The following is an 18,100-nucleotide window of genomic DNA, read 5'->3' as shown; positions in this document are numbered from 1 at the left end:
TGCTGTTTTTCTTTTGTTACACCAAGTGTTTGTGAAAAGGATTATGGCACTCATTATTCATATGAGTTTGGCTGCTTTTTGGAAAGGCATTCTCCTTCCTTAAGATGACCTTAAGCTTCCTTTCACTTGTTGTTATATCTTGTGATATTTCTTTTAATTTTGCAATCATGTCAAGTTTTGTCTTAGTCATGTTATTCCATAATTGTCATTACTTCTTGTAGTACTTTGATTGCTTTGATTGTTTCTTGCTTTGATTTACTCTCTGTTTTTGAGTTTATTGCTTGATCCTTTGAGCATTTTCATTTTTAGATTTGAGTTCATGCTTGTATTTTCATTCTATACAAGTTCCTTTACACACATTCCATTATGTCTTGGCTAGTTCATCATACTGTTTTTCATTCCTAAATAGGATACTCTGTTTTCTTACAAACGTGCTACTGTTTTCAATTTACTGCAATTAATTGGCTCACTAGAAATTTGTGAAAATTTGGATTTACATTCTTCAAAGTGTTACAAAAGCATAGCAAAAAGAAGTACTCAAAAATTCCAAGTACACAAAAAATGATAAAAAAAATACGAAAAGTGTACAATTCTGCCGAAAAAAATACGGTAATTGGGCAGCAATTTTGAAAAATTTATTTCTCTCAATTGGCTTACTGTTTTTACCTCATTCCAGTGCCATTATTGAGTTAAGACATTGAAGTTTCTGTGGTTAATTTTTCACATTCCAGTTCGCTTTCAATCATTCCAATTAAATCTGTAAACATAGCACAGTTTGCATACAACATTTTTTTCTTGTAGTTCTGTTTTTGTTTCTTAAATCTACTCTAGTACTTTTCTCTAGGACTCTTTTGGTGTGCCTTCTTTATTCATTGAGTTCCTTATTTTCTTGCTTGTCTTTCATTCATATTCTTTTCCAGTTTGTCATATATTGTTTTCTGTTTTGGTTTAGCTTTTCTTGCTTGTTTTTTTGTTCTTCTAAAGTTTTGTGGAGACTTGTTCATAAGTGAGTGTGGTTTGCTTTGACATTTTTCATTTGAAGCTCCTCCATTCCATAAGAAAGGCTTGGTTGAGGACAGAATACTTTCTTGGAGTGGTTTGAGTACTTTCTTTTGGCATTTTCCAGCAACCTATATCTCACTTTATTTTGCTAACAAGTTTCTTTAATTGTTTGTTTCTGTTTTTTTGTACTTTTTTATCATGGCTCATTTTTCTAGTGGAGAATCCTCCAAACCTTGCTCACCTCAAAAGGCTCTTTGAAGATTTAAAGAATGCTAGACAATCAAATGCTCAATATCTTGATGTGATAAGACAAATGGAGGCAAGGCTCCAAAGCTTGGAGTTAAGCCGTGAGGAAGTCCATCAAAACCGGGAGAGAATACCTCATCCTCCTCTTCGGCATTCTTCAAGGCATTCTCATTCTTCTCATGGATATTATGAAGACAATGCACAACCAAGGCACCATCACCATGAAGAGAGGCGCCAACATGTGGCTGGCCCTTATTCACCTAATGTAAAACTTCCTAGCTTTAGTGGTGAAAGTGATCCTAATGTGTACTTAGGATGGGAGGCTAAGGTTGAGCAAATTTTTGATGTAAATGGGGTTCGAGATGAGCATAGGGTTAGATTAGCATCTTTAGAATTCCTAGACTATGTCATGCAATGGTGGCATCAATATCTCATGGACATTGACCTACACAAGAGACCGCCCGTGGTCTCTTGGGACGATTTGAAAGCTTGTTTACGCGCTAGATTCGTACCCCCACACTTTAGGAAAGACCTATTGTTGAAACTCCAACGGTTTCATCAAGGCACGCTAAGTGTGGATGATTACTTTAAAAAATTAGACACGCTTTTAATTCGAGTTCATATGGATGAGAGTGAGGAAGCTAAGATAGCTCGGTTTGTGAGTGTCCTTCGAAGGGATATTCAAGACGTGGTAGAGTTACAAGAATATTCTTCTTTGGAAAATGTGGTTCACCTTGCTAGTAAAATTGAAAATCAACTTGCAAGGAAAAATGCTTTCAAAAATTCTTCTAAGGATAACTACTACCACTCTTCTTGGAAAAATAAAAATAGCTCTTTCTCAAATATCCCTTCTAAGGACTCTATTTTCAAACCTAGAGATTCTAAGCCTTCCACTTCCACTTCTAGGCCTAAATCACCACCTAAATCGTCTAGTAAGAAGTCTTTTAAATGCTTAAGCTATGGATATATTGCTTCTAATTGCCCTTCTAAGCGAACTATGTATATGCATGATGGGGTAGATGGTAGTGAGCATGAGTCCGAATCTTCTAGACATTCCTCACCTTCTAGATCCCCAAGTGAGAGTGAGAGTGAGAGCCCACATGAGGGTGACCTATTAGTAATAAGACGCATGCTTGGACAAGTTTTAAAACCTTTTTATGAAACTATATTTTTCATTCAAGGTGTCTTATTAATGATAGGGTATGCTCTTTGATTGTGGATGAGGGGAGTTGTGCTAATGTGGCAAGCACAAGAGTGGTAGACAAACTTGGATTGCCTACCATCTCTCATGCCAAGCCCTATAAGTTACAATGGTTAAGTGAGGTTGGTGAGCTAGTGATGAACAAGCAAGTCCTCATTACATTTTCCATTGGTAAATATAAAGATGAGGTCTTGTGTGATGTTGTTCCAATGGAAGCTACTCATATTCTTTTAGGTAGGCCATGGCAATTTGATAGAAAAGTTTTTCATGATGGCTTTACCAACAAAATTTCTTTTAACTTCCATGGGCACAAAGTCATTCTTAAGTCTCTCTCTCCAAAGGAAGTGCATGAGGACCAAGTCAAAATGAGAGAAAAGAGAGAGAAAGAAAATGATAAAAAAAGTTCCAAGAGAAGCCTTCTCATGTCTACCCAACAAGTTAAAAAGGTAATAGTTACTCAAAAGCCTATTTTTTTAGCTATTCCTAGAACTATTGAATGTGAGTCGGCTAAGATAGTCCCACATGTTTGGACAATTTGGTAAAGGAATATGAAGATGTGTTTCAAGATCCTCCTAAAGGCTTACCACCTCTAAGAGGGATTGAACACCAAATAGACTTCATGCCCGAGGTTTCTTAACCAAATCGCCCTGCATATCGGACCAATCCCCAATAGGCCAAAGAAATTCAACAACAAGTTGAGGATTTATTAGCTAAGGGGTGGGTACAAGATAGCATGAGCCTATGTGCTATGCCTGTCATACTTGTTCCAAAAAAAGATGGGACATGGAGGATGTGTACGGATTGTCGCGCTATAAATAACATTACCATCAAATATAGGCATCCCATTCCTAGGTTAGATGACTTGTTGGATGAATTACATGGGTCTAAAATATTTTCCAAAATTGATCTTAAGAGTGGTTACAATCAAATTCGAATTAAACATGGTGATGAATGGAAAACCGCTTTTAAGACCAAATTTGGTTTATATGAGTGGTTGGTCATGCCTTTTGGCTTGACTAATGCTCCTAGTACCTTCATGCGACTCATGCATCATGTATTAAGAGCATTCATTGGCAAGTTTGTTGTGGTTTACTTTGATGATATTCTTATATATAGCTTGTCTTTAGAAGATCATGAGTCACATGTTAGACAAGTATTAGAAACTCTTAGGAAGGAGAAATTATATGCTAATCATGCTAAATGTTTCTTTGCATTAGATCATATAGACTTCCTAGGGTTTGTGGTAAGTCATAAAGGGGTGCATGTAGATCAAACAAAAGTTGCAGCAATTCAACATTGGCCTACACCCACCAATGTCAATGAAGTACGAAGTTTTCATGGACTTGCTAGTTTTTATAGGCGGTTTGTGAAAGACTTTAGTACAATTTCCGCACCTTTAAATGCCATAGTAAAGAAGGATGTGGTTTTTAAGTGGGGACAAGAGCAAGAACACTCTTTTCAAACTTTGAAGGATAAATTGACTAAAGCCCCCATTCTAGCCCTTCCTAACTTTGCTAAGACATTTGAAATAGAATGTGATGCCTCTAATATAGGCATTGGGGCCGTTCTCCTTCAAGAAGGACACCCCATAGCTTATTTTAGTGAGAAACTCAAAGGGAATCATCTCAATTACTCCACTTATGATAAAGAACTTTATGCTCTTGTTAGAGCTTTGCAAAATTGGCAACACTATCTTTTTCCAAAGGAATTTGTGATCCATAGTGATCATGAGTCCCTTAAATATTTGAAAAGCCAAAGCAAGCTTAATAAGAGACATGCTAAGTGGGTGGAGTTTATTGAGCAATTTCCTTATGTGATCAAACATAAACAAGGTAAAATTAATGTGGTTGCCGATGCTCTTTCAAGAAGATATACCTTGTTAAATGTTTTGAATGTTCAATATTTAGGATTTGATCACATAAAGGAACTTTATCATGATGACTTATATTTCTCTCTAATCTATCAAGAGTGTTCCAAGGGAGGTCACAAAGACTTTTTCTTACATAATGGTTTTCTTTTCAAAGGAAAAAGACTTTGTGTTCCCCAAGGATCCATAAGACAATCTCTTGTTAGAGAGGCTCATGAGGGTGGGCTTATGGGACATTTTGGGGTAGCTAAGACTTTAGAAACATTGCATGAACATTTCTTTTGGCCTCACATGCGCAAATCCGTACATAACTTTTGTGATAAATGTATAGCATGTAGGAAGGCTAAATCTAAGGTCCAACCCCATGGTTTATATACCCCTCTTCCTATCCCTACAATGCCTTGGGTTGATATTTCTATGGATTTTATCTTAGGACATCCCAAGACATCGAAGGGTAAGGACTCCATCTTTGTGGTAGTGGACCGTTTTTCTAAAATGGCTCATTTTATTCCATGCCACAAAGTGGATGATGCATGCCATATTGCAAATCTCTTCTTCAAGGAAGTTGTTCGTTTACATGGACTTCCTAGAAGTATAGTGTTCCGTCCGGTTGACCGGGACGTCTTCGTGCGCGACCTCAACCGTCAGCTAGGGTCTCCTTCCCACTGGTTACCTGTGGAATCCTGCAAAAAAGAGGACAAAGAGGCGCCCTAGCGGCCGTTTGCACTCCGACGCTCAAGTCAGCCAGCAAGAAACACCAAAATTGTTCCCCTACGTCTTTGAGCACCACGTATGGCACTCTGAAGGTGGTAAAATGGACTGTGTATTGTGTGTGTGTTCTCTCCCTCAGGCAAAGATATTCCCCAGTCACTTGTATGCAACCTTGAAGCACGAGCAAGCAACTAGAGAGTTCTGGTAAATCTGCCAAAAGTTCGAACCCTGTTTCCAACATTCTCCGCGCTATTTAAACTACCCAAGCATTTAAAGCGCCTTAAAGCGCCTTTAATTACAAATGTAACGCACTCAATCAGCGTATTTAATTAGAAAACGTAGCGCATTTAAGACGTTGAAACGCTTAGGAGCCATTATAGCACCTGAATGCTCGAAAGGGAAACTGTATTGAATGACTTTAATTACCTGGCACCTGACTAAAGGGTGTTTCTATTCTGGCATAGCTGTCGTACACGTGGAGGTCCTCACGACGCCGTGACCCCATCTGGGGGCGTTTCTGCCCATCTGGGGACGTTTCTACGCGTGAGTCCTCCTGCTCGGGAGTGCTACTGCGCTAGGGGTGACTTTTTGGGTGCCAACTCATGCCCCCAATCATCTAGTCACTTACTTTGAGAGCGTATCTGCCTTCCTCTCGTACCCTGCACCCGGCTGCCCTGGGCGTGACCTTCCTCTTGAGTCGTATCTGTCCCCAAGGCGTCTCTGGGGCGGCAGGGGTACTTCACGAGTCAGGCTGCCCTCCACTGATGCTATCACTATGGCCTTGAAGCCACCTTTTCCTTCTCTTTATCGCTGCCCCGGGCTATCGAGACCTGAGGCCTTCCCACGGCGTCGCTCCCTCCATGGTCTTTCCTACCCATGGGTATCGGGGAACCACACCGTGATTGCCTTGCTTTAGCACTGTTTGATCTGGCGACGCCCTGGTTGGGCGACGCCATCACCTAGGCGACACCTTGTCCTGGCGACGCTTCCTCTTGGCGATGCTGGCACTTGGCGTCTCTCCACCTAGGCGACGCCTTGCGTTGACTTTGACTCTCCAGTCGTTGACTTTGACCTTGACTTAGTCAACGCCCGGATACGGGACGGTACATATAGTATCCGATAGGGATTCCAAGTTCTTAAGTCACTTTTGGAGGACCTTATGGGGGAAACTTGGCACAAAACTTCTTTTTTCTACTACTTTCCACCCTCAAACTGATGGTCAAACTGAAGTGGTTAATAGAACTTTGGGTCAATTATTGCGATGCTTTATTTCCGGGAATCCAAGGGCTTGGGACGATTTACTACCTCATGTTGAGTTTGCTTATAACAGGGTAGTAAATTCCACCACTAACCATTCTCCTTTTGAGGTTGTTTATGGGTTTAATCCCCTCACACCTCTAGATCTTCTTCCCATTCATGTACTTGATGAGGTTCTATGCAAGGACGGTTTTGAAAAGGCTTCTTTTATTAAGGATTTGCATAACCGCATCAAGTTACAAATTGAGAAGAAAGTTGGTAAGTATGCTGACACTGCCAACCAAAGGAGAAAGGCATTAATCTTTGAGCCCAGCGATTGGGTTTGGCTTCATTTGAGAAAGGATAGATTTCCTTCTCTAAGGAAGTCCAAACTTATGCATCGTGGTGATGGCCCTTTCCAAGTCATCAAGGGGATTAATGATAATGCCTATGAGTTAGATATGCCTAATACTTATCTTGGTAGTAATTCTTTCAATGTTACTGATCTCACTCCTTTTGCTGCAGGTTTCCCAAATTCGTGGACGAATTCTCTCCAACCCGGGGAGTATGATGGAAACCAAGTAGAGGACGCTCAAGCCCATGAAGCCCAAGCCCAACAAGGGGCCCAAGCCCAACGAATTACTAGGAGTATGGCAAGAGCTTTGGGACAAGAGTATCAAAAGATGACTCTTCTTATTTCTATTGTGTAGAGTAGGGGTACGCATATTAATAAATAGGTGTGAAATTAGTAAGGGATGCTAGGGGGAGTGTAGATATGAGTTAGGAGGTGCCAAACTAGGAAGGAAAGTCACACTTCCTTCATGCACTAGTTGGCGCCGAATTTGAGTGTCATATTTAGGGGCACATTTGAATTTGATTAGCTTAGCATTTCAGCACCTTATAGGCTATAAATAAAGGTGCTGCCCTTGTACAAATCAAATTTGGAAATTAGAAGTAGAGAAACTATACTCAAGTTTAGAGAGAAATTGTGAGTCTTGTTGTCTTCTTCTTCCTTTGTCTTATCTTGTGTGTCAATGGTGAGCTTCAAGTGGCGGCAACCTTTCACTTATCTTGGAACAAGACTCCAAGTGGCGTGAATGCAGTTCCAAAGTCTCAAATCCAGCAAGCTTCATTCCATAAGTGTTCATTCTTTCATCTCTTGCAATTTCAATCGGTAGTTTCCAATGTTTAGTGTTCTTCATCCTTTTTCACCATTTAAATTTGTGTTTCCTAGCTTAGTCTTCAATTTCTGTTCGGTGCAGTAGTTATATCTTTCAATTCAGCTCGGTTTTCAATTGTTGTTCTTCAATTCTTGTTGCTTGATTCCATTTGACAATATATGGACTTCCATGTGTGTTTTGGTTCGGTGCAAAGTCTTGGTGAGTTCTTGAATTAGAACATTGATCCAATTCTAAGTAAAGTGCCAATTCATGACCAACTCAAGTTGTTCCTAAGAATGTCAAAGAATCATGTATTCTTGTTTTGCATTCTCATCAAAGTCCTAGCTCTGATACCAATTGTTGGGTTTAATACTGTCAAAGTTCAAGAGGGGGGGTGAATTGACCTTTTAAAAGCTTCTCGCAAAAACAGTGTTTAACACAGTTTACAGAAAATAAATCGATTTATATGGAAATGAACAGATTTATTTTAGCACTGTTTGTGAGATTGAAAAGTGTTTATGCAGCAAGGTTAATCACAAGATCTGCAGATATATTTTCCAGATGCTCACACACTGATATTAGAACGAAAGACAGTGAATCACCAAAACAACAGCCTTCAATTTCAAGCAAGTGATTAAGGTTCAATTAATGGCTTGACAGTTTATTGAGTGATCTATCACAATCAACCTGTTCTAATGGCTTTTAACAGATTATAAGTGTTCTTATTGAAATCAACCAGTTTTCCAGAAATTAAGAACAATATGAACCGTGCCCAGAAAGAACAGATTTATTTTTAATTGAACCGATTTATTTCTTTGCTGTTTTATCAATTATGCAGAAACTTAATTGCAGAGATTGAGAGAGAATGAACACAAGGCAGTTATACTGGTTCACTCAACTGAGCTACATCCAGTCTTCACCTAAACCAAGGTGAAATTCACTAAATCACAATACAAACAAACACAATTCCCACTGTTCTTGAAACCTACTAGAACTTAGGTACTCTTGCTGAAAAAACCTATTTCAGCTCACACACACTCTTCAAGAAAACCTATCAAGAAGAGTGTTCAACCAAAATATTACAAGAAATGAAAAGTGAAACGACTACACCTGATTGAGGATACAAAGATCTGCCTTAAACCAGTAGGCAAGATTGCTAAAACAGTAGCAGCACCTCACACCAAGCTTTTGGAACCAAACCAATAACAAACACTTTGTGATTTTCGAAATCTTTGAAGAACAAATGCTAATCCTTTGTAAACTCTTAATTCTCTGTTGTAAAACTTGTTTTTACAAATGTATGAACGATGTTTAAACTCAGAAACAAGTTTTCATTTTATAGAAAACCAACTTATAACAGAATTTTGAAAAACAGTTAAAGCTGTTATAAAATGAACAGATTGAAAATAAAAAGAAAAGATTTATTTTCAAAAGCAGTTAGAGAATTTGTTGAGTGAGGAGACTTAGACAACAATTCTGGTGCAGAGATAAAACTGAAAAACGTTTAAGCTAGATATGGCACCAGAGACAAAAAAGAATCTATTCATTTACAGATGAACAGATTTATTTTTCAAAACGAAAACAGAGAAAGTTTAACTATTTAAAACTCAGTCGTTTTGAAAGGTAGAAGACTTAGTCAAAATACTTGATGCACAAAATCTAATTTTCACAAGACTTAGCCAAGGCATCAGTTTAAAAAAGAATCTGTTTATTTAGAAAAGAACAGATTTATTTTTATGCAGTAACCATGTTTTTTGTAAAACATGTGAAAAACAGTTTAAGAAAACTTATGTTTGTTCTTATCACATGGCCAGTGGTTATGAGGTGAGTTACTCAGCAAAAAAGCCCACTCTTAAACAACCTCTAAGCACTACCTAAGACACAATTAAAGCAATAGCAAAAATACACATAAGATGTACATAAAAGTCTTCATCAAACACAATCTTGAAGGTGCAGCAACCATCTTCAACATTAGTTACATAGAATATATGCTACATTTGATAAAATGTTACTAAATCTTATTAGTAACATTGTCCTTAATTTAGTAACATTTTTTTATGTTACTAATTATCATATATGTAGTAGTGACATATCTGCATTATCTAAGGTGTTGGAATAATGTATTACCTAATGTTATAATGTGATTTTTTTATCGACAAAATATTAACTATATGTATAACAACATTAGGTATTAGGTATTACGTATTAAGACGTGGACTTTAAGTCTAATTCAATCTTATAAAACTGACTAATAAGCACTAGTACAAAATACTTCATTAACGACACTCTTTAAAGACGGTTTGAAAACAACCATCGTAATAAGTGAGGCGGTGACAGTTCCGTAAATTTTTTAAATTTTTTTGCATTTTTAACGACGGTTTCTTCCTAAACCGTCGTTAAATGTGAGCGTGCAAGGATACAACACGGTTCGCACCAGAACCGTCGTTAAAAGTAGGGCTTCCACGACGGTTCTCACAAGACTGTCGTTAAAGGTGAGATTTTTTTATTTTTTCAGACCAGCTCTTTGCCTCCCCTTCAGTTTCATTTTCACTTTTACTTTTCCCTCTTCTTTCACTTCTCACACACAGAGTTTAGAGGCCACCCTTTTGCCTTCGCTGCCGGTGCCACCCCGTGACCGTGACCGCGACCGCGCCACCCGTGACTACAACTGTGCCCCGTGCCAGCGCTGTCAAGCCCCGAGCCCCACGCCTCTGCCCCACCGAGACAATCCGAATGAGCTAGTTTGGACGTTCCGCACTAATGGGGATCATGGCGGTGGTATTGCTCTCGTTCTTGAACACATTCTTCGGGTGTCAGAGCCAGCCGCTCACAGTGACGATGATATCAGTTCAGGTGGCGACGCTTCCCATCGGGTGCTTCATGGAGAAGGTTCTCCCGGGAACGAAGGTTCAGATCTGAGGGAGAGAATTTTCACTTAACCCTGGCCCCTTCAACACAAAGGAGCACGTGCTGATTTCGATATTGGCGAATGCTGGTTCCGCGTTTGGGAGTGGTTCGGTTTATGCCGTTGGCATTGTTGATATAATACGCGTGTTTTATGGGAGAAGGATTACATTATTGTCTAGCTGGCTCCCGGTCTTGACCACACAGGTAATGTTAAATGTATAAGACTTGAGTCAAGATTGAAACAAATTGTGTTGCATTATTCTTTGAATACTGAAGGATTAGCTATGGTTATGAATGTAGGTGTTAGGGTATGGATGGCGAGGATAATGAAGAAGTACGTGGTGGAGCCGGCAGAGATGTGGTGGCCCGGTACTCTAGGTCTAAGTCTCTCTCTTCAGGTAAACTAATCATCTTTTCCACTATTTTCACTTTTTTAATCCATTTACTTTCTCAATTTTATTTTACCAATTCCATTCTATATTCTATTATTTTAATACCACAATTTCAACTCTTTTATAACTTAAATCTACAATTAATTGTGAATTGAATGCATATATTTTGTAACAGTATGATGAAGTATAAAAAGTTAAGATGTAAAAATACACCTCTGCCGTTATTCATTACATAATGTGATATTCACTATATTTGTAATATATCATTTCCTATCATAGGAATTCACGATATTATAAGATGTTTCCATTGATTCCAATTTTGGCTTTATTTAAGAGAAACTCCTTTTTTAATTGAAATCAACCGGGGAAACGATTTGCATAGCTTAACAAGTTCATATTTTTTTAAAAGATTATTTTTTTTATACTGTTTTGTAATTTAGATCAATTCAACGTTGAGTTTTTCAAGGACTTTAAATTATTAAATAAAAAATTAATAAAAAAAATTATAAATGAACTATAATTTTCAAAAGTATCAAATTATCATATCCCATGGTTTACTATTTGTAATTATATTTTTAGTAGCGTGCCTGATACGGCTTATATTTGATCTAATCACATTGATTATCATAGTTTACTATTTGTAATTATATTTTTAGTGGCGTGTCCCATATTTGATGACCACCATCGTCCTTTCCTCACGTGTTTATTGTGCTTTTATATTTATATTTTGATTAATTAATGTTTGATTTTAGTATCTCAATATCTTGTTACTCGATATTTCAATTGTGACAATTAAGTTATTTCATTGTTTTTAATTGGCATAAACCATCAAACCATCGTCGTTTCCTTTTATTATTCATGTACTAATTCAAAAAAATTTAAATGTACAGTTTTTCAGCGACCAACACAGGCTAGATTCAGAAGAATTGGAGTATGTGAAAGCAACATGGTCAAAATATTTTGTAACAGAGATAAATCATTATAATGGTATATTTTTTCATTTATTAGGAAAACATTTTGTAGAATGTTATAACTTGTTGTATATATTTTTCATATTTAAAATATGATTTAAAATGTTTTTATATTTTGGAATTTGATATTTTATGCAGGTTTGAGATTTTATTTTATTTTTATTTTTTTTAAACCCAATATAACGACGGTTCCATGTGGAACCGTCTTTAAAAGTCCCACATACAACGACGGTTATATGTGGAACCGTCGTTAAAAGTCCCACATATAACGACGGTTCAACAACCGTCGTTAAAAATGATTACTTTTTAACGACGCCTGCAATAACGACAGTTTGGAAACCGTCTTTATATGTCCTTTTTAACCGTCGTTAATGTACCTTTTTGTACTAGTGAAGATTAGGTTTCACACACTTATTGTTTGGTTATGGGGTTGATGCTAGTTTGGTTAGAATGTTTAGGTGGGGTGCTAGGTAGGCAATGTTTTGTTTATGGTATGTTTGTTGTCATGGCAACTCTGTTTTGCACTTTTGGTTGATGTAATTGGTATGTGGTGTGGTGGGAATGCTTAGTCTATGGGTGATGAGGGTATTTTGTACTTGTATATGGGTTGGGACACCTCTAAAGCGCTCCTTTTTTTAATTTATTTACTCTTTGCTGATAAATAAAAGGTTTCACACACTTATTATATATTATGGAATGTTCTTATCTCTAGTCAATAAGGGATCTTCGACACACCCCCTTCACGTCAAGGCGACCAACTCGTGCGTGTGAATATATATTTCTCTTACTCTTTCTCTGATTGGTTATTGAATCCAGTCCGATGCCTTTTATGTGTATGATGAGTATGGCCCGGAGCATAAGGGAACAATCCTGTTTTGAGTACGCAGGTATCTAAGGGGGATAACATAATGGTTATCAACCTTGTTGATGGGCAACTATGGAATGAGGCAGGAGCGCTTATAAATTGAATTTAAATAGTAGTGAGTTGTTCTGGCTAATGGTTGGGTTGATGGAATTTTAATATACATGGAAGGTCTAGAACGTGTGAAGAAGATGTTGGAAGGTTGGAAAATGTTGGTATTGTGTATTTATGAAAACCAACAATCTGGTGCATGGTTTAAAATGCTTTTGGATGCTTTCTTTCTCGGCCTGTCTCACTACATAAGGATATTTTACCACTTAGCATGAAGAAGTGGTTATGCCAAGGTTGATTTATGCCGATTTCATGATGGAAGTTTGCTCTATTTAAGGGAATGGCTTCCTGGACTAATTGGTGTGGTGGTTTAGTGTACTGTTGTATTGTTGCATTTAGTACTACCTTGGTCTGTAATGCAGGTGTGAAGTAAGCAAGGTAGCCATACGGAGTCACTAATGGTTTGGTAACAGGGCCAGAATACCTTCATGACAATACCATGTTGTGTTAGCTAAGTGGGCTTTAAATAGAAGTAATGGGGTGCAGTGGAAATTCTGGTTTGGGAGTAAGTTGGTCGAGCTCATGGAGGGAGAAGGTTTTCTACAGGTTTTGGGGGCTTGGTTCTGAAGGCTCTAGAGGCACTTATGTAAACAGAATGTTCTGTTATGTGATTGGAGTAAATCTTTGTTGGGGTTGAATATTTTTTGCAGGGAGCTAGGTGTAATATAGGCTTGTAAACAGCTGGTTTATGTTAAAGTGATGGTGGAAGTGTCGTACATGCTCTCTTCTTTCAATTTTTTTTTTTTTTTATCAGCTTGGATGTTTATAGTCTAAATATGTTGCAGCTTGGATGTTTATTTGTTCTTTGGTACGTGGGGCTTATACCAAGCAGTTGAAGACTTTGTTTAGTTTGGCCTAACCTATTTGGTATTTTAGACGTGTCAATCTCCATCTCCTTTACATGTTATATGCATGTTTAAGCATCTTTACATGTTATATGCATGTTTAAGCATCTCTCTACCCGCACGGGGACTAGTAGGTTACTTAGGCCACGGGTTTGCCCAACTTCTGTTATATTAGTTTTAGCTTTTTTACCCTTTTTCTATTTGGGTTTGCCTTTTGTTTTTAAGTTTTGTATAAGGGTTAAGACATCCATAAAGTGTCTTTTTTAATTCATTTATTCTTTGCTGATAAAAAAAACATTCACTAAATAGGTAAGCCTTGGTAGCTGCTAATAATTGTGACTAAGATGACCATTACCGCTCAGGAATAGGAAATTAGTTATTAGTAGTCTGTTAAATTCTTCCGTACCTTTATAAAACTAATGTATAATTTTGTATCTACGCGCATTGCTATTTTGTAGGTACGAATGTAGGATTCTTTGTTTGTTTGTTATGTATGATCTGCTATGAAATGGGTCATCTATCCAATCACTCCTCTTCTTTGTGGAAGTGGTGAGGAGTTAATTCATCTGGTTCAATAGATCATTCATGTTTACATTCCTTAAAAAGGTTGTATGGTGACAAAGAATTTGTCTTACACATCTTAATTCAATTACATGTAATTTCGTACACATAAGGAGTGAGTAATATTTACCAGACCTAATGCAATATTGAAGTGTAATTTTTTGTCACTTGAGTGCAATACTCTACCTTTAACTAAACACCGAGTTTGTTCTAAGATAATTTTTCTTTAAACTTTTGGATATTCTAATAATTTAATATTACTAATATTAATAATGTTATTAAAACTATTAATAATATTAATATTACTGATAATATGAAAATATTAATATTACTGATAATATTAATATTAATGATATTAATATTACTAATATTATTAATATTGTTAATATTATATTATTATATTATTATAAGTATTATTAATATTATTAATTCTATAATGGGAATAATATGAATATTTATCAATTTTAATAATATTCATTAATTTCGGTTTTAGGTATCTATGAATTATAGTTTGTAAATAATATTTATTAACTTCGGTCTTTAGATATTATTTATCTATTGGCTAGTCACTCATTTGAATTTCTAAGTAAATCTTTATTTTTTATTATTTTTTTTATCTTTTTTTATATTTTTATAATTATTATTTATGAATATAAGTTATTGTACCGATAGGCACCGGACGAACGCACGCGGCCGACCGACCGAACGCATTTAAAGATATATTGATATTTATGTAACAAGATAAGGTGGTTAAGATACATTGAAGAATAAGGAATACGCATTTAAAGATATATTGATATTTATGTAACTAGATAAGGTGGTTAAGATACACCTCCGAAGAATAAGGAATACGCATTTAAAGATATATTGATATTTATGTAACAAGATAAGGTGGTTAAGATACACCTCCGAAGAATAAGGAATACGCATTTAAAGATATATTCCCCGGGTATTCTGGAGCACAACTGGCAAAGACCTATCCATAATCACCCTGAGCCCAAAGGGGTAGAAAGCCCATTAGGTAATCTTATAAATACCGTGCCCAAGCCAGAGAAAGGTACGTTCTCACTCACTCACTAAACCACACTTAGAATCTCATACTCACTTGAGCGTCGGAGTGCCTTCGCAGGTACCCTCCCCCGCCCGACCGAAGGAGACACCAAGAAGGAGCGACCGACTGAAGGAGACACCCAGAAGGAACGACCGACCAAAGGAGAAGAAGATCGACACGTCAACAATTACACTACGTCAACCGACCGTGCCTAGGTCCCATCTCTCCACAATAGGTACAATTGGCGCCCACCGTGGGGCCGAGGCAAAGTTTCAATTTTTAAAGCTATAATGGTTGCAACAAGGAACAACAACGACGTCATGGCAGAACAGATGACCATGATTCAAACCCTCCAAACTCAGATGGAGGAACTGCGGCAAAAGGGGATGGACGATCATCGTCAACACGAAGAGGATAGACACCGCCAAGAGGAAGAAATCGCCTTATTGAGAGAGCAGAACGCGCGACTCCAGCGACAGGTCGATAATCCTGAACGAGAAGGACAATCCCATGCAGCCGACCGAACCGCCTCTCGCATACCTACGCCGACCGAAACCAATCCTGCTTCCAGAGCTGAAACAATCGAAAGAAAGTCAAGTAAAAGGGCTCATCCTTTTACAGACGAAATTATCGCTACTCCACTTCCTGACAAATGGAGAGGTCTCACCATAAAACTCTATGACGGCTCGACCGACCCAGATGAGCATTTAAATGTTTATAAAACACAGATGACCTTGTACACCACAGATAACAATGTGTGGTGTAAAGTTTTCCCAACGTCACTACAAGGAGAACCTCTTACTTGGTTTACAGAGCTGCCTCCGAACTCCATCGATGACTTTGACGTCCTAGCCGCAAAATTTTATACCCAACATGCCACCAGCCGACCACATCATATGTCTTCCATGTCTCTCCTATCGGTGCAACAAGAGAAAGGTGAACCTCTTAGAACCTTTCTAGACAGGTTCAACAAAGCATGTATGAATATCCGAGGACTCAAACAGGACGTTGCATTACACCATTTGGTCTCGGCCATCCGGCCGGGTCGTTTTGCCGACAGTCTCATCAAGAAACCACCTCAAGACATGGAAGATCTCCGCACTCGAGCAACCAAATTCATGCAAATCGAAGAACACATCGACTATCACCAACGGTTCAAGGCCGTCGGATTCGGAGTCCTCAAAGATCAAATCCCGAGTAAGGAAAGAGAAATCGAAGCCGAACGGACCGTCCGAACCACTCAGAGGCCCGATCGGAATAGAGGAGGCCGTATGCCCAGATTCAACAGTTACACCCCTTTAACTGTTCCACGGGGACGAGCCCTAGATGAAGCACTACAAACGGACTTAATCCCGACATTGAAGCGATATCAAACGCCACCGAACGCAGATACCGCTAAGCATTGTCAATACCATCGAAACTTCGGCCACACAACCGAAGGATGTCAGGCGTTGAAGGACAAAATCGAAGAGCTCATCCAGGCTGGCCATTTGCGACAATTCGTCAAGAGGACAAGGAATTCAAGATCCCCACCACGGAGTACCGACCGTCCATCCCGTGGTGTCGACCGGTCATACCATAACGATTACAAACGCCGAACTGACCATAGCCAAGCTTCGCGGAAACGCAGTGAAAGCCCCGTTCGGCGTACACACGCCCGCAGCACAAGTCCCGACCGAAACGCCCGCCCACGCCAACGAGTTCGCGAAGTCATCAACATGATTGCTGGACCCGTTACCCTGGGCGAACCGAGCCACGAAGCAAATTATATAGCCGGAGGCTTTGCCGGTGGCGGGTGCTCAAATTCCGCCCGAAAGAAACATCTTCGGGACATCCAGTCCGCTCATGCCACTACGAGGAGGCGTCCACACATACCTCCGATTACTTTCACTGACGACGACTTCACAGCCATAGATCCAACCCAGGACGACCCTATGGTAATCACCGTGGAAATTGACAAGTTCGCAATTGCCAAGACTTTGGTAGACCAAGGAAGCTCGGTCGACATATTATACTGGGAAATCTTCAAGAAAATGTGCATCCCAGAAGCAGACATTCAACCCTATAACGAACAAATCGTAGGGTTCTCAGGCGAACGGGTCGACACTAAGGGGTATATAGACTTATATACAACCTTTGGTGAAGAAGACGGTCTCCACAAAACAATAAACGTACGATATCTTCTGGTTAACGCCCAGACTTCCTACAACATCTTGCTCGGTCGTCCGTCCATCAACAGGTTAAAAGCCATTGTTTCCACCCCACACTTAGCCATGAAATTCCCTTCGGCAAATAACGACATTGCAACAATCCATGTCGATCAAAAAACCGCTAGAGAATGTTATGTCGCAAGTTTGAAAAATGAGCCAACTCGACGGCTCTACACAACCAATCCGGACGACCGACTCCCGCAAAAAAGAGGACGATCCCCGACCCGACATTCCGGACGACGCATGTCCCGTCGACAAATGATAGCCCCTGTTGATCTCGACCCTCGTATGGACGATCCCCGTATGGAGGCAGGAGAAGACTTGCATCCGTTCCCCCTTCGTGATGATCGCCACGCTACACATATCGGCACTTCACTAAAGTCGGACGACCGAATGGCCATTGGCACAACACTTGTTAAAAATGCCGACCTGTTCGCATGGACGGCCGCTGACATGCCTGGCGTAGACCCACAGGTAATCACTCACCGATTATCACTGTATAAAGAAGCTAGGCCAATAGCCCAAAAGTAAAGACATCTAGGCGAAGAACGACGCCAAGCCGCACGTGACGAAGCCGATAAACTGTTACAAGCTGGATCATTCGGAAAGCCCGCTACACCACATGGCTAGCCAACGTGGTTATGGTAAAGAAAGCGAACGGAAAATGGCGAATGTGCGTTGACTACACGGACCTCAATAAGGCATGCCCAAAAGACTCTTACCCTCTGCCTACCATTGATCGTCTTGTTGATGGGGCGGACGGACAT

At 39.1% G+C, this 18,100-nt stretch overlaps 1 protein-coding gene and 1 long non-coding RNA gene across 2 annotated transcripts; both read left to right on the top strand.

The window, feature by feature from the left end:
- The first annotated feature begins 9,712 nt into the window (after positions 1–9,712).
- On the top strand, positions 9,713–11,741 carry LOC137819257 (uncharacterized). Its single transcript, XR_011082261.1, has 3 exons — positions 9,713–10,534; positions 10,631–10,728; positions 11,613–11,741. It is a non-coding gene; the product is annotated as an uncharacterized lncRNA (long non-coding RNA).
- A 3,672-nt stretch (positions 11,742–15,413) lies between these two features.
- Positions 15,414–17,864, top strand: LOC137815284 (uncharacterized). The gene has a single exon (XM_068618416.1). It carries the CDS (start codon positions 15,414–15,416, stop codon positions 17,862–17,864), a length of 2,451 nt encoding a protein of 816 aa, XP_068474517.1.
- Positions 17,865–18,100: the final 236 nt, after the last annotated feature.

Source organism: Phaseolus vulgaris, chromosome 10, assembly GCF_000499845.2.
Source record: "Phaseolus vulgaris cultivar G19833 chromosome 10, P. vulgaris v2.0, whole genome shotgun sequence".
NCBI lineage: Eukaryota > Viridiplantae > Streptophyta > Magnoliopsida > Fabales > Fabaceae > Phaseolus > Phaseolus vulgaris.
This window is presented reverse-complemented; position numbering and strand designations above follow the sequence as displayed.

Excerpts from the sequence above, each read along its gene's own strand:
- LOC137815284 (XM_068618416.1), top strand. The coding sequence starts at position 15,414 with ATGGTTGCAACAAGGAACAACAACGACGTCATGGCAGAACAGATGACC.